The sequence below is a fragment of the Lycorma delicatula genome, chromosome 6 (assembly GCF_047948215.1).
Source record: "Lycorma delicatula isolate Av1 chromosome 6, ASM4794821v1, whole genome shotgun sequence".
NCBI classification, from domain to species: Eukaryota; Metazoa; Arthropoda; class Insecta; order Hemiptera; family Fulgoridae; genus Lycorma; species Lycorma delicatula.
Genome location: NC_134460.1, coordinates 105,758,440 through 105,786,209, shown reverse-complemented (window position 1 = coordinate 105,786,209; position 27,770 = coordinate 105,758,440). Strand labels below are relative to the sequence as shown.

Below are 27,770 nucleotides of genomic sequence, written 5' to 3'. Positions count from 1 at the left end.
TTCAATAGAATCGGTGGGGAAATGGGTGAGTGATACAAAATCAAAAGCGAATACCTCTTCGTGAGACAAACGATATATATATATACTAACCGACCCGTGTAGCCAAAAGCTGAACCTCGGAGCCAACTTAGGGGGCCACGGGGCCTATCCCAGAGCCACAGAGCTCGCCATTCACGTATTGCCACGAGCTCGCTTCAATTACCATTCCCGTCTACTCATAGGGCTCCAGCCCTTGGAATCATATACTGTTCGTTATCCTCGTAATTGTATAATTCAAATAAATAACAATTAAAGATTCAGGCTTATAGAAATCTAAAAAAGAAACTAAATTACAAAAGACTGAATAATAGTAACTAAAGTACACATATATTTTACATCGAAAAGCTCGTAACTGATTTCTTTGCCATGGGATCAGAAATATAAAAATGAAGTAATAGGATTAATCTTTCTCTTCCTTAATGAATATCTTTAATTCACAACTTCACCCTCCTTGGAGGGTGAAAAAATAATGAATATTATTAATATCTTAACCTTCAAAGGAGCTAGGGTCTCGGGTTTATGGCTTAAAACTTTCCCCAGGATAACATGAATGTGTCCTGCAAATTTGAAAGCAATCGGTCGGTTGGTTCTCGCGTGATGCAAGAACAACTTTATATATACACATATGTCAAACACCCTGTTTGAATTTTGAAAATCGAAAGATTGGTTGGGAAGATACAACAATATTTCCGAATAACCGTGATGCTAGACCGTGATATTAGATCGACAGAATTCCTGATGCATGTTAAAGTTAGCCTTCAAACTACTAACAAATACCCCGTTTGAATTTTGAAAATCGGACGATTGTTTACAGTGTTATTATAAGAGCACCCCATTGTACCTCCCAAAACAGTGCCCCAGGGAAATCCCGTTTGTTATCAGGTGATGGTGTTGATTGGTTTAGCCTCGCAAGAGGTGCTCGCATCACCTCACCACTCTAGTTTCACAAGCAGTCCCCATGGGAAGCCCATTATTATTAAACAGAAATTAAATTTATTTTACATCATTTAACATAAATTTAATATATTTTTTGGAATATTATTCATTCGATTGATTCAAATCATTCAGTTCAAATCCAGCTCATACAATGATAAAGGCTCACAGTTAATTATAGTTTGTACCAACATACTACGTTTGCACGCAATGAAGCATTATCTTTTGAGCGTTGTTTTTTTTTTTGTAATGTTCATTCGAGATGAAATATATTTAAACACCTTATTAGTTATGCCAAGAAACATGGGTAAAAATACGGTTGCGATTGATCAAGTAGTATTTTTTTTTTTTTTTACCACGAACAAACAAACAAACACCTTCTTCTACTCTTCTCTTTATATAATAGTATAGATATTGTTTTAATCTTTAATTCGTTGTTTAGATGATAGATGTTTTTCATCGTATGTAATGCGTACCGTTTTTATTCTTTTCTTTATTTCATTGTATTTTCGTTGTTTACGTTAATCCGTGTTTATACATTTCTGTTTTTATGTATTACTTCGAGATTGGTGTTATATATTTTTAATTGTATGTTGTTTGTTAATAAATGAGAATTTAATGAAAAACATGTATATAGTTTTTTTAAGTTTATGTTTAATTCAAACAATTCGCTGGTTCTTTTTCTGATTTTCTCTGGAGTACTTCGAAACTCTCTACTAATAAGACTACATCGTCAGCATATCTGATGTTATTAATATGGATTCAGTTTATTTTAATACCGGATGTACCATTTTAAAATTATTTCTGGATGATCGTTTTTGAACAAATATTAAAACAAAGTTGGTGGTAGAACGCGTTTTTGCCTTATTCCTCGTTTTATGTGTATATATTTCATGTATTCTTCTTCAATATTGACCCTAAATGTGTGGTTGTTATATGGAGATCTATTATTCTGAATTTCAATTATTCATTTTTCTTTCTTTCAATTAATTAAGTTTTCCGTGGCGTACCTTATCAGGAGACCTTTTCATAATTTATAAAACAATCACGGACTTTTCTACTGACGTCAAGGCAGCGTTTAACTAATACATAATGTAATTCTATCTCTATTATTCTTTAAATTATTTTGGTTAATTATTTGAAGTACGAGATAAACAGCCAGGAGTTTGTTTTCATATAGTAAAAATAATGATTTTTATTATATGTTCAAAACAGCTTTTTTGGTCCTACTTTTACAAGTCATCAAAGTAGTTAAAATAATATATCATTAATTACTGCTAGTTTATTCGTTTAAATCTTTTAGAACATGATAATTTATTTAAAGCAAAAATTTCAAAAGTGAATTCTAGAAAACATTAAATAACTATAGACATATGGATAGTAGGAAGAAAAACTTTATCGATTCTATATAACGCGTGCGCGCGCGCATAGGAAATGTGAATAGGGTAATTCAGGATAGCCTAGCCTATTATTAGCTGATAATTTGAGGTTATATGTTAAGGAATAATTTTGAGTTTTAATTTATAAAATAAATAAAAATCAAACAAAAAGATGTTAACGTGAAAATGTGGTAGAACAAAATTTCAAAATTATACTTTAAGAAAAGAAAAAATCAGGACATCTCAGTTATAAAACAAATTGATCTAGACTTACTGATTTGAAGCCTTCTGGGAACGGATTAATTTTTTTTTTTTTTTTAGCATAATATACAATTTTTAAAATGATATTGATATTTTAATCTTAAACGATGGAGGCATTTGAAACGATATAAAAATTGATCACATCTTATGTACGCTAATGAAGTTAAATTAATTGGTTATACCTAATTTGTTCTTTTACAACTCATTATACGTTTGGTTTAGTAGGTAATTCTAACAGTTATAAATTAGAAGAAGAGAGAATTAAAATAAATTCAATTTAAATAATTAAGCAATTATAAAATTGTTGTATAAGTATTGAATAAGTGGTAAATTAGAAAATACAACTTTTGAAAAAGCAATTTTATTTGTTAGCATAAACAAGCATTTTCAGTAAAAACCTTTTACTTACACAAATAAGCATAAGCTTGGTTAAAAGATAAAACAGAAGGGTTCATTTCAAAAACAAATACGAATGACTAGTAAACAACAAAACTGTAGATATCATAAGCAATTTTAAACCGTTTACCATTGTACACATTTATTAAAACCATTGTCGTCGATATATGCTGTCAAATGTTGATATCGGTAAAAGGATCTGTCGACTATAGGGACAAGAGGGGGAATGTTCACTTGAGTATTTTAGTAAGTAAAGATGTTCAATAGAGAAGAGATGTAAGATAAAGGATATAGAAGCAGAAAATGTTGTTTTATCTTTTTTTTTTTGGCATATGGAATCAGAAACAATTTCAGTCACATATCATATCTCATATTTTATTTTTCAACGTACAGTTTTACTTGTTTTTATTTCGAAATATAAATAAATTCTTATAGTGAAAGAGATAGAAAACGAAAAAGAGGGTGTAGAATACAGATGATGTAAGAAAGATAAGGGGAAAATAAGGTCATCTATTAGTATATATTAAGAAGAAAGAAAGAGAGAATGAGAAAATATTCCAGTAATTTGTTGACCTCTTCACTAAATTTCATGCATTATGGAATTCAATGTTGGAACAGTTTTTATCAAATATATATATGGATTGACATTAGGTGTTAATGGGTGTGACTGTATTTTATTTCATTTTTCTTTGAAAAAAAAAAACAAAGAATATATATATATATATAAAACATACGAAAATGCATTGAAGTGATTAAAAAAAATTATTAATAAATTAATTAATTACATCGTCCACAATAAAAAATTCTTTTCAGGTTTTATTTTTTGAGATATACATTTAAAAAGGAAAAGCTGGGAGCAAAGTTGTAATACTTTACTGCCATTGGTTATTTATTTTTATACAGTGAAAAATAATGACATAAAAAAGTTACCTTTTTAGGGTTGGAGAAACTTTTGAGTTTTATTGTAAAATTACAATTATATGTTTAAATAAACCAAAAAAGTTTTAAAAATTAAAAAATCTGTATTTTTTTTTTTTTTTTTTTTTTTTTTACGCACCCCAAACTCACCTTCCTAGCAATTTTTTTTTGTATTTTTATATGTTTACTATGTTAAATGGAAGAACTAAAAAAAAATTCACTAAAAAATTTACAACCATAATAAGTTACTGAGATTACTTTATCGGGGTGAAAAGTGGATTATAATGAAATTTTATTGTAATATTATTATTAAATTTTATTATTTAGAATTTTAATATTACAAGTTTTAATAAACCGAAAAAGTTTTAACAAATAAAAAAAATCAATATTTTTAAAATTTGATCGGCTCCTTCACCCCAAAATATTACCCCCAAAGTATTTATTGGAGTCACTTGTATTATATTATCCTTAGGAAAATATTTTTAAAAAAATCGGATAAAAAATATGCAATAAATAAAAAGATTACCTTTTTCGATTCTTGAGGAAGGGGCAAATTTTGGGGCGACATTTTCTTAAAAATAGTAGGTACTGAGCTTAATATAAAGTAAGGTTATATTTGCAAAATTTTGAGAAAATTGACACCAAAGAAACTATTTATCCCACCCCCTGGAAATATTGCCCCCAACATTTTACCATAAAATGGTTCCATGTACACGAGTCTCTTGTCAAATTTCATTAAAATCGGTTTATCTAGTCAAACGTTATTATACTTCAAACACGCCAACACACATACATACGTACGAATATTAACCCATACTTTTGTTTTTTGGAGTCTCTGGATCATGAAACGTGTCGAGAAATGTAAAAAAAACCCTGTACCCCATTTTTTGGGCTGATTATATTTTACGTTTTGAAGCATAGCTCTAGAACTATGATTTCAGTAAAGTAATATAAAATAAAAAACTAACTATAGATTTGCTGAAATTTAGTTTTTTTAATTGAACTAAAATAACTGATGAGGTAACGATATGAAAAAAATTTAATAAGAAAACAAATAAGAAAAAAAACGTAATGAAATTTGATAAAAAGAAAATTGATAGCAAGTTAAATATTATGATAAAATGAATAATACTCGTATATAAAAAAAAAAAAAACATAAATCAAAGAATTTCGTTATTTAGGAAGTAAAATTAATTACAAAGGATAGAAAAGGAGGTTAGTTCAAGGATGAAAGCCTTTAATGAAGAAAATAATTTTTTTAGCATCAATCTTAGGATTAAAAAAAACTTTAAAAATATTTATATAGTAAGCATCGATTGTTTATGGAAGAGAAATCTAGACAACTGGAAACTGAGGTAAAAATAACTTTTCAACTTCGTATATTTAGTAAGAACTGGAGGTAAAAACAACACGTTTACTGAGTTTATCAAGCTAGAAATAGAAATATATAAAACAATTTCAAAATTCCTACCATTATAAAAAGCTTAGTTAGAATGGGGTTAAAAAGAGGCTCGAAGCGCTTAAGCTCTTGTCTGGTGCTTGAATGGGCAAGTGTCCACTACATAAAAAAAACCTGGAAAGGTAATTCTTCATTTTTATTAATTTACTTACTGCTTTATAAAGGTTGATTTTTTTTTAATGAAAAGTTACTGTTCAAAAGGTTTTATTATGTATGAAGGTTTTTAAAAATTAATAATTAATTAAAAGAAAAGTAAACCTCCTATTTAAAAAATAACAAACAAATTTTTTATACAATTTATTATTCAAAGAAAAAAAAGAATATTAATTTTATCTACAAAAAAATCTCCAAATAATAAAATTACCGTAACAATAATTCATTTATTTAGTTTTTAAAAAATAATTTCATACGAAGAAAGAGAGTTCGGAGATTTAAGTACAGTTATTTATTTAATTACAATATACTTTATGATTATTCTTGTTAATGAATTTCATATTTAAATTTCAAAAACCTTTCAAAATTTAATGAAATATAACCTTCCAGTTTTAGAGCAGAAAATAATTAAATATTAATTAAATACTTGCTTAACTAAAGAAATTCGCTGACTGAGAATTAATTTTAATCTTTCTTTCTCCCAAGCATATAATTTAACTTATGGAGTTGAGGTTAAAATAAGTTTGAATAAACATAAACAAATGGAAATGTAATACAAAGAGATGCAATAAACAAAGTAAGTAACGTACTGAACCAAATAGAAATTTATTCTGAAAAGAAATTTAACAAACACGAACAATGGAGTAGCAGACAGGAGGCCATATAGCAGCTTGTTTATATATATATATATATATATATATATATATATATATTTTACGATAAACTTGTTTACTAAGAATAGTAATAATTTAAAAATAAAATGAATAGTGTTTCATAAAAATACAGGTAATATGGTTTTTGTTGTAATCGTAAAATTATTTTCATATATTACTGGAAAATTATACAAGATTTTGTTATTTAGGAAGTAAAATTACACAAGTTGAATGAAGTAAGAAAAATATTAAAAGCAGACCGGAATAAGCATGAAGAGACGTCATGATTTATTAGTCATCTAAAACAAAATACACTTCGAATTGTGATTGCTAAACAGGAGAATTGGAAATAAAAAATGATAAAAGCCTTTAAAATGTAATTTTTAAGACTGTGTGTCAATAAAAGAAACTTCTAGGACAACCATATTAAGGTTCTAACTAGGCCGGTAAACCGTATATTAAGATATTCAAGTCAGTAGTTAGTCTGGTAAGGATATGTAAAAGGTAAAAACTATAAAGAAGAAAGACAGAAAAGGTAACTGAAGATGTAGAAGCTAAAATAATAGCACAGCACAAGGGAATGGAGCATAGTATCAAACATTTTAATTAATTTCTGATTCTAAAAACATAAAAAATAAGCTTTTTTTCTGCTACATATTTCTTTTTTAGTATAATTTACGGTAAAAATCTTCGGTGACTCCTGTTAAAAAAACTATTAATTGAAGTTAATATAAAAAAAACCGCTTACCAACAATTGAATTCGACGCGTTCAAGCGCTTTTGGAGTTAAATTTCATCTTCAGGAACTCTTATATTCGTCGTATTTGTACTAGTAATAAAACTTCACATTTAAATTACAAAAATCTTTAAAAAAATTGCTTAAAACATAACAGTTGGTTGTCATTTGGATAAAATTATGTCAACATAAACATCCTGTCAATTTGTTGACCAAATATAAAGATTTCTATGATTTAAATGAGAAGTTTTAATTACTAGTACAAATAGGACAAATATGAGAGTTCCTGAAGATAGAATTTAATTCCGAAAGCGGTTGAACGCGTCAAATTAAATTGTTGGAAAGCGGGTTTTTGTATATTAATTTTAATTATATACTATACCAACAGGCCATGCTTAACAAAATTATTATAAGTACTATTAAACTGATACGATTGTAAAATATACATATAAAATATACCTAAAAGAAATTACTTTTTTTTTTTGTTTATTCTAGGCGAAAAATACTTCGGCGTTACCATCACCCGGATACGACATAATTGTTGTAGTAAACAGATATTACATTTTATGGCTCAATTTCAAAAATAAAATTTCCAATTGCCATACGGAAATTGGCAAGAAAAGACATGACTGATTCATAATCAATGCCCAGCAAAGAGTAATCAAGATAAAATTGATGGTAACTTTTATAGACATTCTCCTTACGGTGAAAGTGTACGGTAAGAAAGTTTTTTTTTTAAATTCCGATTAGAAGGTCAACATGGAATAACAATGAAATTTATTATTTTTTTAATTTTTCGGTAAAAAATGAAGATATCAACTTGATTTTTGCTGTGTGTAATCTTCATGTGAATATCTAAATACCAATTTCTATATTCTTTTAAATGCGGCCTTAGAAGGAGTGCAAAACCAGCGTTTCATGTGATCAAAGAGGTGAAAATCGGATGGAGCCAAGTCCGGGCAGTATGGTGGATGATCAAACACTTCCCAACGAAAACACGCAGGAGCTTCTTTGTTACAGCTGCAGTGTGAGGCCGACGATTGTCATAGAAAAAGACAATGCCTGATGACAACATTCCTCTCCGCTTATTCTTATTCACCCACCATACAGCCCCGAATTGACTCCATCCGATTTTCACCACTTTGCTCACATGAAACGCTGGCTAGAAGAACAACATTTTGGCACAGACATCGAGCTGCAGACCAGCATAGAAACATTGCTGAAAACACAGGCGGCTCCGTTCTATGCCGAGGGTATTGGAAAGTTGGCACCACGCTACGACAAATGTATAAATCGGAGTGGCGACTATGTAGAGAAATAGCGTAACTATGTAAGTACTAGTTACAAATAAAAAATGTTTTATTTTCACTGTAGTTTTAATTTCGTGACCGATCGGACCTTGAAAAAAATCACCCATAATTCTTATCATTATCGGGCATAAAATTCCAACTAATCGCATTCTATGTTTTTTAACCAATCATAAGGTGAGCGTAATTCTTATCATTATCAGACACAAAATTCTACCCAATCGTATTCTTTGTTTTTTAACCAATCATAAGGTGAGCGTAATTCTTATCATTATCAGGCACAAAATTCTACCCAGTCGTATTCATTGTTTTTTAACCAATTATAAGATGCGAATAATTCTTATCATTATCGGGCACAAAATTCCAACCAATCGAATTCTTTTTTTTTAACGAATTCTAAGATGATAGTAATTCTTATCATTATCGGGTACAAAATTCCAACCAATTGTATTCGTTGTTTTTTAACCAATCTTAAGGTGAGAGCAATTCTAAACATTATCAGGCACAAACAACCAACCAATCTTATTCTTTGTTTTTTAACCAATCCTAAGATGAGAGTAATTCTCATCATTATCAGTCACAAAATTCCAACCAATCTTATTCTTTGTTTTTTAACCAATCCTAAGATGAGAGTAATTCTTATCATTATCAGTCACAAAATTCCAACCAATCGTATTCTTTGTTTTTTAACCAATCAGAAGGTGAGAGTAAATCTTCTCATTATCGGGCACAAAATTCCAACCAATCGTATTCCTTGTTTTTTAACCAATCATTGGTGAGAGTAATTCTTATCATTATTAGACACAAACTTCCAACCAATCCCATTCTTTGTTTTTTAACCAATCAGAAGGTGAGAGTAAATCTTCTCATTATCGGGCACAAAATTCCCACCAAGCGTATTCCTTGTTTTTTAACCAATCAGAAGGTGAGAGTAAATCTTCTCATTATCGGGCACAAAAGTCCGACCAATCGAATTCTTTTTTTTTTAACCAATTCAAAGTTGAGAGTAATTCTTATCATTATTGGGCACAAAATTCCAACCAATTGTATTCGTTGTTTTTTAACCAATCCTAAGGTGAGAGCAATTCTTATCATTATCAGTCACAAAATTCCAACCAATCGTATTCCTTGTTTTTTAACCAATCATTGGTGAGAGTAATTCTTATCATTATTAGACACAAACTTCCAACCAATCCCATTCTTTGTTTTTTAACCAATCAGAAGGTGAGAGTAAATCTTCTCATTATCGGGCACAAAATTCCCACCAAGCGTATTCCTTGTTTTTTAACCAATCAGAAGGTGAGAGTAAATCTTCTCATTATCGGGCACAAAAGTCCGACCAATCGAATTCTTTTTTTTTTAACCAATTCAAAGTTGAGAGTAATTCTTATCATTATTGGGCACAAAATTCCAACCAATTGTATTCGTTGTTTTTTAACCAATCCTAAGGTGAGAGCAATTCTTATCATTATCAGTCACAAAATTCCAACCAATCGTATTCCTTGTTTTTTAACCAATCATTGGTGAGAGTAATTCTTATCATTATTAGACACAAACTTCCAACCAATCCCATTCTTTGTTTTTTAACCAATCATGAGGTGGGAGTACGAGGGATATGAGCAAAGAGGAGAAAATCGGATGGAGCAATTCCGGGCTGTATGGTTGATGAATAAAAATAAGCGGAGAGGAATTTTGTCATCAGGCATTGTCTTTCTCCATGACAATCGTCGGCCCCACACTGCAGTGTTGTAACAAAGAAGGTCCTGCAGCGTTTTCGTTGGGAACTGTTTCAACACTCACCATACAGCCCGGACTTGGCTCCGATTTTCACTTCTTTGATCTCATGAAACACGGGCTAGGAGGACAACATTTTGGCACAGATATCGAGTTGCAGACCAGCGTAAAAACATGGATGAAAACACAAGCGGCTCCGTTCTATGACAAGGGTATTGGAAAGTACGTACCACGCTACGAAAAATGTATAAATCGGAGTGGCGACTATGTAGAGAAATAGCGTAACTATGTAAGTACTTGTTACAAATAAAAACCTTATTATTTTCACTGTGGTTTTTAATTTTGTGACCGATCGGACCTTGAAAAAAAAAATCCTCGTACAAGAGATAAATATTAAAAAAAACACTACTGCCAAAAAACCGCTGCTCTTTAACATAGGTTATTACTAATATAAGATAATTAAAGAGCATATGGGTGACAATTTTGTTTTACAGTATTTATATGATTTGTTTTTCCAATTTTTTAAAAATTTATTTAAACACACACACACACACACACACACACACACACATATATATATATATATATATACAGTAAATATCGTTTATAGTGATCTCCAAGGGACCGATGACTTTAGGTCATTATATCCAGTAGTCACAATAACCGATGTTTAGGTAGGATAGTGGTACTACTTTAATATGCCTCCTACACGGGTTTTTAATACAGTAAAATAATATAAATTTTGATAACAATTGATACATCATACTGACATGATGGATAAAGTTCACTTTACTTTACCTTTTGAAGATTAATTGTCGTATTTTTATTTTTATAAAATTCAATTTAGTTTAATTAATGATATTGAAGTATATAATTATAATTTATAACATCACTGTTCCTGAGGATGAATTAATAACCAAAAGCGCTCAAACATTACTATTAAAATTGTTGGTAAGTGGTAACTATTATATAAATAATTTAGTAAAATAATAATCACTAAAAATAATAATAATAATTTATTTCCATTATAAAAAAATATATATATACAATAATAAATACAAATACGGTAGAGTAAAAGAAGAAATGAAAAATTGAAAAAATGATTTTTTCTGCAAAATGTCGGTTATTTTGTTTTGTTTTGAACATTTCGTATTGTAATATAGTTTTTGAAGGTTCTTTTCTAAATCAAAACAATTACTATTTGTTTCTTCATTAGAAATTTCTGTAAAACAGAAACCGACAAACGGTTTTCATTTTCGCTAAAACTTATGAAAGAGCTAACATAATTATAGCATCCGGAATAGTTATTTGTATTTCCCTTTTTTTATCTAAATCCTGTATCATTTGTAAAATTAGGTGTTTTTGTAGTGAATGTTTTCGGTGGTAAGAATACTAACTTTATACACGAAAGAATTTCAACAAATGAATGAGCCGAACAGTTGTCAATGAGCAGCAGTATTTTGTCATTTTCAATCTTTAATTCATGGTCCCATTTTCGTAACGAAGACGTAAAGATATCACTTGTCATCCAAGCTTTCTTGTTACTTTCGTACATAACAGGAAGGGAGTTAAAATTTGTAAAACATCGGGTTTTAGCTTTTTTCCCTGAAACCAAACGTCTTTTGTTGTCAATTGCAGTCATATTTGTAGTAGTTAGTACTATTAGTCTTCCTTTTGATAATTTTCTCCCCAAAAATGTTTCGCCTTTAAACCGAAGGATTCTTTCTGACGACAGTTAAAAAAAAGACCGGACTCATCAGCATTATGGATTTTTCGTACGAATAGTCCTCTTTTAATTTTGGCCAAATGGTTTCTAGACATTTTTCTGACACATTGGTTGCAGCTGGTGTGGCCTCGCCTCTTATTCTCCCCGACACAACATCGTGACGCTGACAGAACCGTTGTATCCAAGCTGAAGTTATTTCACGTGGTTTACTGAATTTTTCAGAAAAATCTTTCGCCTTAGTTTGTAATATAGGGCCACTAATGGGGATATCACTAGCCCTCTAGTATTAAGCAATTTTAACAGCGCTTGGTCTACATCATTATGTTGATTAGGCCGTAATTTTTTTAATTTCACAGAATTTGTTTCAAAATGTTTCTTAATTTTTTCACGGTTCTTCCATACCACCGATATTATCGAATGATCTATTCCTAATTTTTGGACAATGTCCTTATTAATTTCACCATTCTCTAACCGCCAGATAATGTGCGCCTTTTCCTTTATCGTGAATGTTTATCGCGAAGTCATAATTAATTCATTATTAAATGAATTACACAGGATACGTAAAATAAAATACTGTACCCACACAATATAATACGCTCATAGCAAAAGATTAATAACAACTGAATGTGGCTGCTTCAGTTTACAATAATCTGGTATAGGAAGAAGATAAGAAAAATACGAGGAACTATTATAGTACATATGCCGATAAAACAGAAAACTCTTTTTAACCATCAAAATATTTCTGTAATTACAATGTAGATATAATACGTTACTAGAGAGTCGCTTCCGTCCGTCATTGTAAGCGATAAAATGTTGCATTGCAGTAGAAAAAATAAGCCAATAGAAAAAAACAACCGATATGTCACTACAACCGATGTAATTATAAGCAATATACAGACTGTATTTATGTATTAAAGGCATTCCAAACCAACCAAGAGACAAGTTTTGGTCACTATATCCGATATGTCATTTAAACCGATTTCGCTATAAACGATACTTACGTTATATATTTATAAATACATAATTTATGTAACCTATGAAACTTCCGGTAACGTAAGGATTCCAACGCGGGGTCACTAAACAAAATCGGTTCAGCCGTTAAACTGCTACGGTGGAACAAACATACATTCATATATCCTAAATACATTAAACTTCTTTTTGGGCAGTCTTATAAAAACTATAAATCGTTAATTTGCGTACTTTTATATGTATTTATACTTAAATCTTAATTCTTAGAAATTTTCTCTCCCCCCCTCTCACGAGTATATATATATATACCCGTACATCATTCCTGGATGTGATATATGACAAGCAATTTTAATTCTATTTTTATCTTGATACGATTTGGAAGTAGTAAAGGTTTTGTTTATTAAATTATAAATAATTTTTTTACAATAATGATGTTCTAAACAGTAAATTTAGATTATTTTTTTTTCTTAGTAGTTAGTCATCACACACACACACACACACACACACACACACACACACACACACACACACACACACACACACACACACACACACACACAAACACACACACACACACACACACACACACACACACACACACAAACACACACACACACACGCGCGCGCGCACACAAATTAATTTTAATTTTTAATTCATCGGTTTTATGCGGTAACTAAGAAAATTGTGACAGAACTATATTAATTCTTTTCCTGTCGTTTTACTGATTTGATACACTTCTGAATTTCTTTCTATTCTGAGCTAATTTTTTAACTTTAACATATTTTTTTAAAGGTACATCTTAAATTATTTTTTCTGTATATTGTAATTTTTGTCTTCCTTTACAATTAGTTTTCTTTATTTTTTTTTAGAAATAAAATCACTTTCTCTAATATATTGACCATCAGCTTTCCTTCCTTTCCTTTTTTCACAATTTTTTTCCAATTCTTTTTAAAAGCTCTTCGTATTTTATCAATTTATCTAATTTTCAATATTTTTCAGTAACAAAATGTCACAAAACCTTCGCTTTACTATTTTTAGCCTCTTTATTCCATTTTTCGCTCCATTAAACGTTACACTACCTTTTTACGTGGACATATTTTTACCAGTTTCTTTCTAATTGCTAAATTTGTGTTAGATACCATGAGATTTCTTCTCTTGTTTTATAAACGCTTTCTAACATTATAAAAATTTGGTTTCGATATCTTTTTACTGTCATTTATAATTTACATTAAAATTAAAGTTCTACAACTTGAAGTATTTTGTGTTTCTCAAATTATTTTGTTGACTTTTTTCTTTCTGAAACATTTTACTACCTTTGTTTTAAGGTATTCTACTTTAAAATCTAATATCTTCCAAAACAACAATTTATAAAATTTTCTAATTAATTTTTAGTTTCAGGTAAAATAGTAAAATCAGCAGAGAATATTTACATTCTTATTTTTTGTCTCTACTACTCTGCTACGGCAATATTAAAGTTTTTATTCAGTTCATTGCATCAACGAATGAATACAATGTAATGGGACAATCTACTTTAATTTTTACATTCCGCTCACTAATGAAGTATTCATAGACAGGTTCATAGACTTCAGTATTGCGTACATTGAACATAACTTTTATTTCTCTGTATTTCAGTCTTATTTTTCTTAAAATATTAAACATTTCATTCCATTTAGCATCAAAAAATCCTTTTAAATATTTATAAATTCTGTAATAATTACAATAATATGTTCACTATATTTAAAGGTGGCAAGGTATCGTAAATAAATAACATCTAAATTGAGGTATGTGCGACACTCTATTACATACATACTACACTCTTTATGTAAAACTATTACGAAGGAATAATGATTGCAATACGAATCATAAAGCTTTTATTAAAATAAGGATCATAGATCACGAATACAATTGAATAACGATTAAGGTTCGCTCAAATAAAATTTAACATTATTGACCAAGATATGTCCGTGAGTTCATCAGGATATTTAAGCTGTACTGTCATTTTAATTACAAATATTAGTAATCACATATAACTTGTTTATTATTGCTTTTAATGGATTAGATTCATTTTATTGTGAGTATAGTTTGCCATGGCTGAACGGTATTCGCACACAGAATATTCTGGATGAAGAGATGAGAGCCTCCCATGGAGGGTAGTAAATGATAGATTCACCATATATTAATCATACATGTTATTTATCTATACCGAATTTTATTTCAAGAAGATAGTAATAGTCAAAGCATTTTCTTTATATAAAAAAGTAATAATATATTTTAATATATAGCAAACAAAATCTATCCACCTTTACAACTAAAAGATGAAACTGCTCTCCAGTCTACTTATTAGATAACGTTGAAATTCTTCATACAACTAGTTTAAGATACCTGGGTTTACACCTAGATCGACGAATGACTTGAAGTCATGTGCTAGAGAAGAAAAAAGACTGACCGGGAATTAAATCATTGAAGCGTATGTATGGGTTGATGGGTAGGGTTTTCAGCAGTCTCTATCTAACAAAGTTGTTTTATATAGGACCTTCTTTTAAACAGATATGAACATATGAGATTCAGCTCTGGGGGACGACTAGTGACAGAAATATTAAAGTGATCCAAAGGTCACAAAATAAAATATTAAGGAAAGTGACCAAATCGCCTCGGTTCGTCAGGAATTCTGAAATATGTTCGGAATAAGATTGGCCGTTTCATTTCTAAATACATAGTTAGGCTAAATAAACCAGCTAGACAAAGGTGATGACGTTAAGAAGATTGAAAAGGGTTCATGTGCTGGACCTTAGTAACGGTCATTGAAGATACTCTATTTTCATGTTTTTTCGATACTATTTCATGTTAATATTTTTTACTATTGTTTTAACACTATTGATGTTTCTTTACTACTATTTAACGCTCTTTTCACTCGTTCTTTTATCTACCTGTGTTTATTTTCTATTTAATAAAAGCCATTGCATGCGAACTGAATTTGTTGGATACATGTGGTCCATAGATTGGGCAAGTTATAAAACCCAGTGATGATAGTGCTTTTGACATGAGACTACCGGATCTTAGTTATTATTATAACTTAGATGTAGTATTTTTTATTAAATATGGACGTTTACTGTTACTATAGTCGTTTACTGTGTGTTTTCACACAGAGATCATCATTGGGTCGCTCTCTCTCATGTGATTTTTTAACATATTCGTTTCAGGTTTCGTCAGAAGAAACCGATTGTAAATTTCTGATCTACAGTATATATATATTAGAAACTGCCTTCCAGCAATTAACTAATGCAATGTAACATTAGTCATCTTGAAGAAGTAAATATAAAACCAACAAATAAATAATACATTGTAAGTTGCATCTTATGCTTAAAGGATTAAACATATAATACCAGCAACTTATTACCGTATTAAAAGTTGAGACTGATAACTTGAAGGACAATTTATTTCGATCAAAGTTAAGTTTATTTTATAGAACGTTTTAAAAATGTCTCAAGAAGTGATAAGAAATTTAAAATTAATAATTTCTTTTTGAGAAGAAATTATTGGTTATTGAAATAACTAAATTCCTTTTTCTATTTAAAACCCAATAGCGGAAAAAAGGAAGCTGCGTTGTTTATGCCAATTTCCCCAGAAAGTTAAAACAAAATTTAATTGATGTGCAGAAAAATTTAAACAGAATTTTATGAAGCTGAAAATTCAAATTTATAAGACAAATTAAGACACCGTTAAAAAAATCTCATTACACTATATTGATGTAAGTAAGATTGATTAGGCTTGATTTCTCTAAAACCAAATCGTAATTTCCAAACTATTTATAACTTAAATATACTTCCGCATATGTGTATATATTAAATCACTGGTTTTTTACAGAATTTAGAACGGGTTTTAGAAATACAAAAATGGTTATTGGAACTTTGGTTCTAATAAATTTATGTACAATGTAATGGTCTAAAGATTTCTTAAATTTAAAATTCTAACAATCCCATGGAGTTATAAAATTACTTATAAACAAATTATACTTTCTTAAACAAGAAATAGTTATTTTATCCAAAAAAAAAAAAATTATAATAACGGGACCCCAATTTTCTAAAATGTGCAGAGTAGAACATCATTCCATACCTGAAATAATTTATATAAATTAAAACACGCTATTATGTACTGATCAGAGTAAAATATTTATTTAATCTAAAAATTATATAAAATTATTGAAGATTACTTACCTTTAGGTGGGTTGATAATAATTCCAGAGCGATACAGACCTTCCTCATCATGCCAATCTCTATTTCGTTGAAGAGTCCTCGCACTGAATGATAACAATAAAATAGCGAAACACAGTCTTACAAGTTTCCAATCGGATTGACGTGCCAGTAGATGACATCCGAATGCGACTAGGAAACAGAAACCGACACTTGGAAGGTATAACACTCTTTCGGCGACAACAAAACCAACATAGAAAAGAAGATTTGAAGCCGGTAAGAATGGAAAAACAGTAAAACCGACAGCTAATAATAAAGTTTCATTATGGGATGTACATTCACATCGTGGTGTGTGATTGTTGTTATTATTAGCACGGCACAGTTGGGTGTGGTGCATCGTGATACAATGTCTGCATGCAGGGCATCTTTGTAATCTAATTTTTTTATGGCACAACCTTCCTTTATGTAAAGCACGAAATATAACTTTTCCCATAATAAAATATAATAAAAAACTAAATATATTTCTCGGATCCCATATTGATGAAACTCTTGGTATAGCATCCATAGACCAATCGAAACTTAACCATCTAGGCCACAATAGTAATTGAAGATTAAACACTGGAAGGTACGCGAAGGTTAATGTACGAACTAGTAACGAAGGTGATCTTGCTGTTGGGTTATCCGATTTTGCAAATGTCGGAGAATGAGGACCCATCACTATTAAACGTATCAAAAGTAGAACACATAGTGATAATCCAAGAAGTGCCAAGCTTCCGGTTAATCGACATTTCTGAAACAAAATAGAAAAAGTTTTTTATTAACAAATGAATTTATGTGATTTCAAGTATTTATTTAATCTAATCATTAAATTTACATTTGTCACAAAAATGAAACTAACAAGTGTGGTTGGCATTTAATTAAATAATTTTTTTTTTAACCTACTTTCGTTAAAGGAGAGAGGTTCTAAATGCTTGTATTTTTACATATGCTCAATCCTTACTTATTACCAGAAGGACCCTCCAGAGGAAATTCCTCAGGTGCTCACATTGCTATATTTTTTTAAGGTAACTTGATTTACATTTTAAATTAAAAATTAAGTTACCTACAATGAATTTGTGGGGATATTTTTTATTTTTTGTCTTTCCCACTGCTTAGAATTGGGCTTATTAGAACATAATGATATATAAATTAATTTAATTTAGATATTCAAAATATTTTCACCCAAAAGTTAAAGAAGATTTATGGAAGAAATAAAGAGAAAACAAATAAGACACATTCCCACAGCTTTAATTCACTTTAGGTAGCAGTTTACATATTTTCTTTGGATTTATTTTATTATTTTTTACGTTTTTTCGAACGGCTTTCGTTCATAAAGGTAGCACTTTTTTTTTAACTTACTACAATTTTATCAAATTTTTGTTATTTAATGAAAACCGTGTGACAATACGGTATTTTACCTCCTTGTACATCGTACAACGAAGTATTATAGTCGCGAAAAATAAAGAAAGGAAGGAAAAAGTAAAGGAAGTATCACGAAAAATTTCGGTTTTCAGATTTCAACGGAAATATCCATTTTGACTAATTTCGGCATGACTTCTATACATACATATTTATCTCGCATAACTCAAAAACGAATAGCCGTAGAATGTTAAAATTCTGGATTTAGGACTGTTGGAACATTTGATTCCAATCAACTGAACCAAAAGTGTCCAAAAAAGCCCAAAATAAAAAAAAATTGGATTTTGGAATTTTTCTTAACTGCACTAATAAGCCCTCATTGAGAGCTTTTCAATGATATGTCATAAGTGGTAATTATTTTCATTGGTTCCAAAGTTATAGACAAATAAAATTTTAATTAATGAAATATTTGGATCTTAGAAGGGGAAGGCATATCGGTTCGAATCAGACTTCATCTCCTTTTTTTTTTAAATTTTAATATATTGATTTATTAATAATTAATTATTAACCTCTCATTTAAAAAAAAAAAACTTTTACGATGAATAATAATTCAATAATATAATAAAAAAAAAAAAAAAAAAAAAATGGAAAAATATCAGAAGTTATTAATGAAATAAAATGTTATGTAGTTTTCAGTTAAAAAAAATGTGTATATTTAATTTATAGGCATACAAGATAGTCATTTGGTGTTCACATTTTTTCTTTTTACGAAGGAGGAGGAAAAATCTGCACACAGACAGCAGTACAGCTAATATGAAAAAGGACATTTATTTAGTAGCATGGGTTTATTTCTTAGAGATAAATTCAATTTAGAGAATTCTCTAAATGTAAAATTGTTCTCTTATATGTAAAATGTTCTCTTATATGTAAAAAATAAAAAATAAATAAATTTAATCGGCTAGAAAGCAGATACACAATAAGGTAGGGATTCATTGTACCAGAAAGGTGAGCAATTAGTTATAATATTTAGCCTCTTAAATGACAAAGAACTAATAAACTTAAGGAAATCATTAAAAAAAAAGTAGGTAAACGCTAGCAAGGAAAATAATCCACCATAGATCAAGGAAATGAAAGGACATCTTCTTATTAATTATAAAACAAAGAGAAAAGTTAATGAGCTTTAAATAACAGTTTATATGACAGTGAAACTTAGACTAAAGAAAAAAAACAATAAACAAAAAACAGAAGATTTTAGAATGTAGATTACTAGCTAACAGATGTAAAAATTAAGTGTATCGAAATATTTGGTTCATATATAAGACCAGCCAGGGTTAATAAATTTAGAAATGGAAGAAACTTAAAACTATAAAATCGGATAATTTAAGATGTGGGAAATAACAAATATATTGTTTGGATTGAGTTAACAAATTAGCGTAATACAAAAAAGATGGAGGAGAGCATAGAATTATTTAAATTATCTACTTAAAAGAAATAAAAATAAAATGATATATAGAAGCACGAAATACCCGTAGACATTTTTACAAAAAAAAAGAAAAGAAAATATGAAAGACTTCTAATGCGGTCACGTACAATGATACATGTGTGCTATGTATCAATCTGTGTTCAGTGGTCACTGCTATATATGCCAGCTCTTAGTTATATGACTTCTTCTATTCTATAATAAGCAATACGGAAAAAACTACCAATAATGAATTGGGAATGATTACATAATAAAACCTTCGTTCATTATTAATTTTTGTTCAATTTCAGTAAATTAAAATAAGAGTAAAATATTAACAAGACAAAACCTTTTGAGTTGAATATTTTTAAAATTAAATTTCGTAGGGTCAATTAATGAATCGATTCTAAAATCGTAGCTGAACAAAATCGTAGTGGGAGCAATATTGTATGAAAATTATTTTTCGGGTAATAATATATATATTTTTTTAAAGAAAAATGAAGTGGTGTTTTTTAATTTTGAAAGATTATCTAGTATTGTCTTTGATTCTGTTCAATAAAAATTAACCCAATATTTTTTTAAGCTTTATTTTTATCAAGTGATCTCTTTTGAAGTAGGATTTTCGACATGTTATTAGAATTTAGGTTCTAGATAGGTTCTAAACGAAATTGCCATATAATTAAAAATATTAGTGGTAATTTTAAGGTTCGGATTATCTTAAACAATTTATCCTTTTGGTATTGTATTATAGCTTACGTGACTATATTAATTAAATTACTTTGATGAGAATATACTGAACACTTATTGAAATATGGAATTTGAAGAATTAACACTTTTTATAGTTCTTTCATATATAATTTATAAGATTGAAAAACTCAATACTCTTAGAAATGTTATCAAAAAACTGAAATAAAGTTGTAATACTTTCCTAGCATTGGTTATTTTTTCTTATGTAGTAGAAAAATAATGATACATGAAAAATGTACCTAAGTTATCTTGTAGGAGGGGAGGTAATTTATGTTGAAGTTTTATTGTAAAATTATTGTTATACGAGGTCACTAAATAAAGTAATGAGACTAGTTCAGAAAAACTTGTTATTTAAGGTCAAATTATACAATCACCTTCAAAATAGTTCCCTTGGGAAGCTATGCAACGCTTCAAACAGTTTTTCCAGTCTTCATGTCAGTGTTGGAACTCTGAAACCGGAATATCCTTCAGATGGTCGGTTACATTTTTAAAAGTTTTTTTACTGTTCGAAAATGGTGTCCTTTGAGGTGTTTTTTAAAGTTGGGAACAGGAAAAAGTCGCAGGAGCTTAAATCAGGTGAATAAATTGGTTGAGGAACTACAGGAATGTTTTTCTTTACCAAAAACTCATTAATTGAGAGTGCAGTGTGACAAGGTTCATTGACATTATGCAGCATCCAGTTGTTTTTGATGGCTGGTCTCACGCGGGCAATTCTTTTCCGCAGTATTTCAAGAATTTCTTTTCGGTAGCTTAAATTCAATCATTCTGACAGTTAATCGCCGGTCGTACCGTATCGAGTCTCTGATTCGCTCAAAATTTTCGTCATTTTTTGACGTTAACGGTCTTCCAGAGCGTGGATCGTCCGCAACTGATTCCCGGCCATCTGAAAATGCTTTAAACCACCTAAAAACTTGGGCTTGTGACAGATCATCATCTCCATATGCCCTCCTCAATTTTTAAAATGTATTCTCACCGAGTTTCATACAAAACTTCATTGCACAACTTTGCTCATATTTAGTATCACTCACTTTTGTAACGCACAACAAAAACTCGTTTCACAAAAACTTTGTTTACGTCTCACGTAGAAGCAACAGACTAAAACTATTAATATCTAATATAAATCAGCTGTTTATATAACCATATTTTTACTTGTAACTTTATAGTATTGCCACTTTGGCAGCCAAAAAAAAACTAGTCTCATTACTTTATTTACAAACCTCGTATGCTAAAATAAAAAAAAAAAGTGTAAAAAATTCCAACCAAAATATTTTAATTTTTTTACGTTTATCATGTTAAATTGAAGAAAGAAAAAAATTACACTGAAAAATATACAACCAATAAAAAGTTACATAAGATTTCTTTTTTGGTGGTGAGGGTGAGTTACGATGAAATTTTATTCTAATATTAAAAGTTAAAATAAGCAAAATTTTTTTTTAATCCTAAAAGCGAATTTTTTACTTTTGAACTACTTCTCCTCTCCCAATATTGCCCCAAAGTATTTTTATTAACTGTGCCTAGGAAAACAAAAAAAAAAACAAAAATCGGTTAATAAATATGCATTATTTAAAATGGTAGCTTTTTCATTTTCTGAGAATAGGAAAATTTTGGGGTAAATTTTTGACCTTAATCTAAAGCTCAGTACAAAAAAACAACAAAGCTCAGCTAATATAAAGCTTATTATGTTTGCAAAAGTTTTTGAAATTAATTTCAAAAGTTAATAAATTCTCTTTCTGGCGATTAAAATTTGTAGAACCTCATACCAAAATTATTTTTGGTATGATATTCTCAAGACTACCACTTCCGTTACAGTAATCCAAAAAATTTGGACCAAATAAAGTAAATTTTATCAGCTTCAACCTAAGTCTAATTAAGACCAAAAGCACAGATAAAAGGAAAAAAATGAAGAAAGATGTGGGCACTATATGACTTCCTTGTACGCCTATTAAATTACATATACACATTTTTTTAAATGAAAAGGCCATGAAATTTTATTTCATTAATAACGTCTGATAATTTTTCATATTTTTCTTTTCTTTTTTTATTATTATTGAATAATTATTTTTATTAATTTTTTTTTTAAATATAATAAAATGTACAATGTTAAATGTAAAAAAAAAATGTACTATAAAAAAGATAATAACGTTTTATTTTTCTCGTGCAGGGAATTTAAAAATTAAATCACAAGATTTCTTAAAGTGTCTATTATAGAACAATTCTATTAAAAAAAAAAGTTTTGAGTAAAAGATCCTTTTTTTGGAGTCAAAATATTTTTTTTTACTCTGTTTGCTTTACTGAATTTGTCTATTGAAAAAAAAGTACTTTCACCATTTTTTACTTTCTTGTACAAAGTAAAAGAAGTATTGTGATCGCGAAAAATTTCGGTTTTCAGATTTCAACGGAAATATCCATTATGACCATCCCTCAATCCATTTTGACTTGACGTGACGTCTGTACGTACGTATCGATCTCGTATAACTCAAAAAAGATTAGATAGGATGTTGAAATTTTGGATTTAGGACTGTTGGAACATTTAGTTGTGCACCTCTCCTTTTGATTAAAATAGACTGAACTAAAAGTGTTCAAAAACGCCCAAAATCCAAAAAAAAATTGGATTTTGGACTTTCTTAACTGCAGTAATAAGCCCTCATTGAAAGATTTTCATCGATATATCATGTGGTACTTATTGGTTCCAGAGTTATAACCAAAAAAATTTAATTGATGAAATATTTGAATCTTACTAGGGAAGATACTTCGGTTCGAATCAGACTTCAGTTCCTTTTGTTAACTTTCTTTTAATTTTAAGTAAAATATACTGATACATTAATAATTATCAACCTCTGATTAAAAAAAAAAAAAAAAAAAATACGATAAATAATAATTCAACAATAACAATAACACAAAATATAAAAAAAAATCAGAAGTTTTTAATAAAAAAGTTAATTAAAAATTATTAATTAATAAAAGTTACGAAATAAAATTTTATATACTTTTTATTTTAAACAAATGTGTATTTGTAATTTAATAGGCGTACAAGGAAATCATGTGATGTCCACATCAGATTTTTTAAATCATGAATTTTAATAACCGAACGAGTAAAATTTAATTTTTTTAAATTTTTAGCAACATTTGGAAGTTATGGATAATAATAATTCAATTAATTTTCATCGAATTGAGTCAAACAAAAACATTATTTCAAAATTATTTAATAAGCTGTTGATTTTGTATGACAATTTTCATATTGAACTTAAATTTTTTTTAAAATAAATTTTTAAAACGTACTTCTAAACAGATCAATTCTAGAAAAAGCAAAATAAGGCAAAATATTTAAAATAAGTTTATGTTCATAAAATAATATTTTAAAAGCTTTAACCACGTTCTTTTAATAACGTTATTAATGTTTTTAAAAATGGCACTATGAAAAAATTCACTTTTGACCTGTCACCTGCTTTTCTCTCATTGATCAGTAAAGTGGGAGGGTCTCTCATTTACTACTTCGAAAATAAGAATTTAACATTACTCTCCGTAATACAAAAACCTGGGAAATAACTTTCTTTTCAAATCTACTCATACTATACAATATTTAAAATGTATCTTAAAAGAAAACTGTATGGAACAGTAAAAAATATTTACAAATTTATCAGGAAAAAATTTTATACGAGTAGAATAAGGAATAAAAAAGGAAATATCAAAGAGATTAGATTTTGAAGTAGCTGAGATATGTTGTTGATGTATAAAGGTGGTCAAAAAAAGAACGAGATACGACTGTGCTATTTCTCATTTGGAACGGGTTATTTCCCTATCGATTTGAGAAGGCCACAAACAAAACTATACTACTTGCCGCCGACTCTATCACGCCAGACGAGATAGAAAACGAATATTTTTTACGGCTTTAGTCATAAAATATATATATGGATCTACGCTGCGCCATACTCAACCACCGACCTCTACAAGAACTCATTCTCCTTATCAGGTATTCATGCAGCGCATGCCCTCTTCATTTTCAACCCTAATATATATTCACTTTATGGTCTCTACTCGGTTGCCACTTCCTGCTTGTCTTTACAAGAAGAGATACCTTTACTCTAGTAGCAATCACGATCTCTAAAATATTACACGCTGTATATTCTAAAACATTTTCGCTACTATGGTTTCTGGCAAATAGGTTTTCACATTAAGTCATTCTGGATACGTCTAAAATAAAGATGAAAAGAAATGTGAAAAAAATTTTTCTTGTACAGTTTTACTTATTCTGGAAAAAAACCATAAATATGTAATAAATAAATATAAAATACATACTGCTCTTTTTTTCAGTTCATTTTAAATTAAGATAAGTAAAACTTAATCTATAAAACTCTAAAATAACAGCGTAACCAAGAGGAAGGAAAATCTTTTTAGAAATTAAAAAACATTTTCCTGCGTTCATTTTTTTGCTTCTTCAATAGAAGAATTATATATTTCATTTAGAAATAATGCTTATTCCTACCCTACTGAACGCCATTTATATGTGTGTAGTCTGTGTGCGTGCTCCTTAGCTTAGCACCGGAATGAACTGATCACTAGCGGAAAATCCGATTCGTTAGTACATGTTTCGTGGTGGTCAGGTGAATACTTGTTATATTATTATAAGAAGTTGTTATATATCGCTTATATGTCGATATGTATGGGAAATACCTATTATTAATATATTTTTACTTCCTTGTACGAAGTAAAGGAAGTATTGTGATCGCAAAAAATTTTGGTTTTCAGATTTCAACGGAAATATCCATTTTGACCATCCCTGAATTCATTTTGACTAGTTTCGGCGTGATGTCTGTAGCAGATTCTAAAGCATAACTATTTTTGTTACAAATAAATTGATACTGAAAATACTATCGATTATCCATTTAAAATTGTATATATGATTCTTTTTTTACCTTGTAGTTACAATTAAACAAACATACAGGCAAAATACGTGGGTCAAATCCAATGGTAAACAATAACGGTAAAAATTAGAAGAATTTTTAATCCTACATGTCATCCTTAGCGATTTATTGATTTTGAAGCCAGCTTCTCTTTTGTTATTGTGTCACGAAAGGTTAGTTTCGTATTACGATAATTCGTTTCGTAAATTGAATATAATATATAAATAAAATATAAATTTATTTAATCTATATTTAAGCTTCAAGCTCTTGTATTGAGTGAATTTGCATATATATATATATTATGGATTTTTATGAAAACGCTGAGTGTGTGCAGTCTTTAAAACCGATCTAAAACAAATTTAATTGGGAAGATTTTCTGATATTTTTTCGCTTTTCCTCGATCAATTTTCATTAATAAAAAAAAAAAAAAAATTATACAAGAGGTAATCAATTTTGGACACCTAATAATCCCATTCTGAGACGCCGCCCGCCAGGGCAACCCGTCCGGACAGCCTAGCTACAGAGGCGTGCCGTAGACAAACCCTGCAGCTAGTATTTAACTGAAACATTTTGAAATTCGACATCAAATTATGGGTAGTAAGTTGCTGCTAAGGTTGTTTTTAAATTGATGCCGACATATAAAAATTGGAGATTTAGAGAATAATTTTTTAGTACGTTTTTTCATTGTTTTATTTTACAATTTTTAATGTAGAGAGCCTGTAACGCTTTGAAAGTAGTCGTTCGCATAAAAAGTAAAAGGCAAAAAACCAGCGTCTTCATGAATATAAGAATACAAAAGAACGATTAAATTTTTTACAAGTGTTAAAATTCTTGAAAGCGGAAATATTATTTTTTTTTACTTTAAACATTTTAATTAATTTTTACGTGAAAACACTTTTAACATCAAATTGCATCAGGCCTATATATTATTATACTACAAAAATTGCAGTCCTAGGTAACTACAAGGTAAAATATCAGAAACATCCTTTAATTGTCGACAAATTAATTGAAAAAAAAAACTGTAATTTTTGCTCAAAAGATATCTTACTTAAGACTTTTGAAAAAAAACTTATAACGGAACCACCAAAAAAATTTCGTCACTGAAATCGGTCCACTAAGTGAAAATTAAGATTTGAATATGTATTTATATTTGGTATCATAACTGTAGTAGTTGTAAGCGAACTGAAAAGAGATAAAATGCCTTAAAAGTGACATTGGTATTCCACAATGAGTAGCCGTGCTAGGCCTAGGAGAGTGATAAATGAATTGGTATCCTACTGCCTTGTTCAACGAGTCGAATATATCGTTGCATATTAGCATTCCAAGCCCACCGAAATGCAGGTGGTATTCAGTGCTATGAGTAGTAATACATTCATTCTGACAACCACATCATTAAATCTCAGAGAAATCAATCCTGGTTAGTGCTACTTGTACTTCATGATTTACATATTATATATGCATAAGAAAGACTGCGACAGACAATGGAATGTAACAATTTAATATTGTATTCCTTATTGTATGTAACTTACATATTAAGGGAAAGCCTGAACATAAAAGAAAATTATATACATCTGTACGAATTTATGAATTCTATACTTCTTTTTTTTTAAGTCGATTAAAAGAAATGCTATCAGCAGAAGTGGTTTGTGAAACATTTAAAAAAAGTAATAAAAAGTTGTAAATAAACGTGTAGATTTTAAATTTAGTTATGAAATTATAGGTAAAATTATACAGTGGGAGATTAGATAAATTTATTCAGCAAATTTCGTTTAATTTTGTTTGGTTATTTTTTCATATTTGAATAAATACATAAATTTCAAGAGTATATCAGCTAGTTTATTTTAAATGAAAAAAAAAAATAGATGTTAAAAACATTATTTTAAATAATATACAGATAAAATTCTAATTTTAATAAATACCAAATTGCATTCAAATAGCAGAATTTTGTTAACTTTTTTTAAATTAATTAACTTTTTTACATTTAGTGACTTTGTATTCCTCTTCCTTGTTAAATATTTTCTAGGAAATCTTAAGTTCATCAGGAAGTGTTGTTTTTTATAAAATTTTATCATTAAAAAAAACGTTATATAAAATACTAATATTATAGAATAATATTTTAACCACTTCAGTCACTGATATAAAATTAACTACTCAGCTGTTATTACAGTGTCTATAATTTGATCATAAGTTTGAATAATCTAACTTATTATCATAATCCCAGACATCATGTTCTGTTTTATCAGTGACTGAGATGGTTAATCAAATCTCTCTGTAATTTTTATATTTTAAATTTAATTAAGCTTTTTAATTAAATTTCATAAAAACACGTTCTGAGATAGAGATTTCTAAAATTTATATATAAATATAAAGTAAAAACGAAAATAATAGTAAAATAAATTAATATTAATTAGT

The 27,770-nt window shown here is 29.0% G+C and overlaps 1 protein-coding gene across 1 annotated transcript in view; it reads right to left on the bottom strand.

Annotated features, from left to right (window-relative positions):
* The window catches only part of Tmtc2 (Transmembrane O-mannosyltransferase targeting cadherins 2), a 1,137,584-nt gene that overhangs the window by 361,835 nt on the left and 747,979 nt on the right, over positions 1–27,770 (bottom strand). The window contains exon 4 of the mRNA XM_075369640.1: positions 16,878–17,643. Coding sequence (XP_075225755.1) covers positions 16,878–17,643 — 766 coding nt within the window. The remainder of the gene's footprint in view (positions 1–16,877; positions 17,644–27,770) is intronic.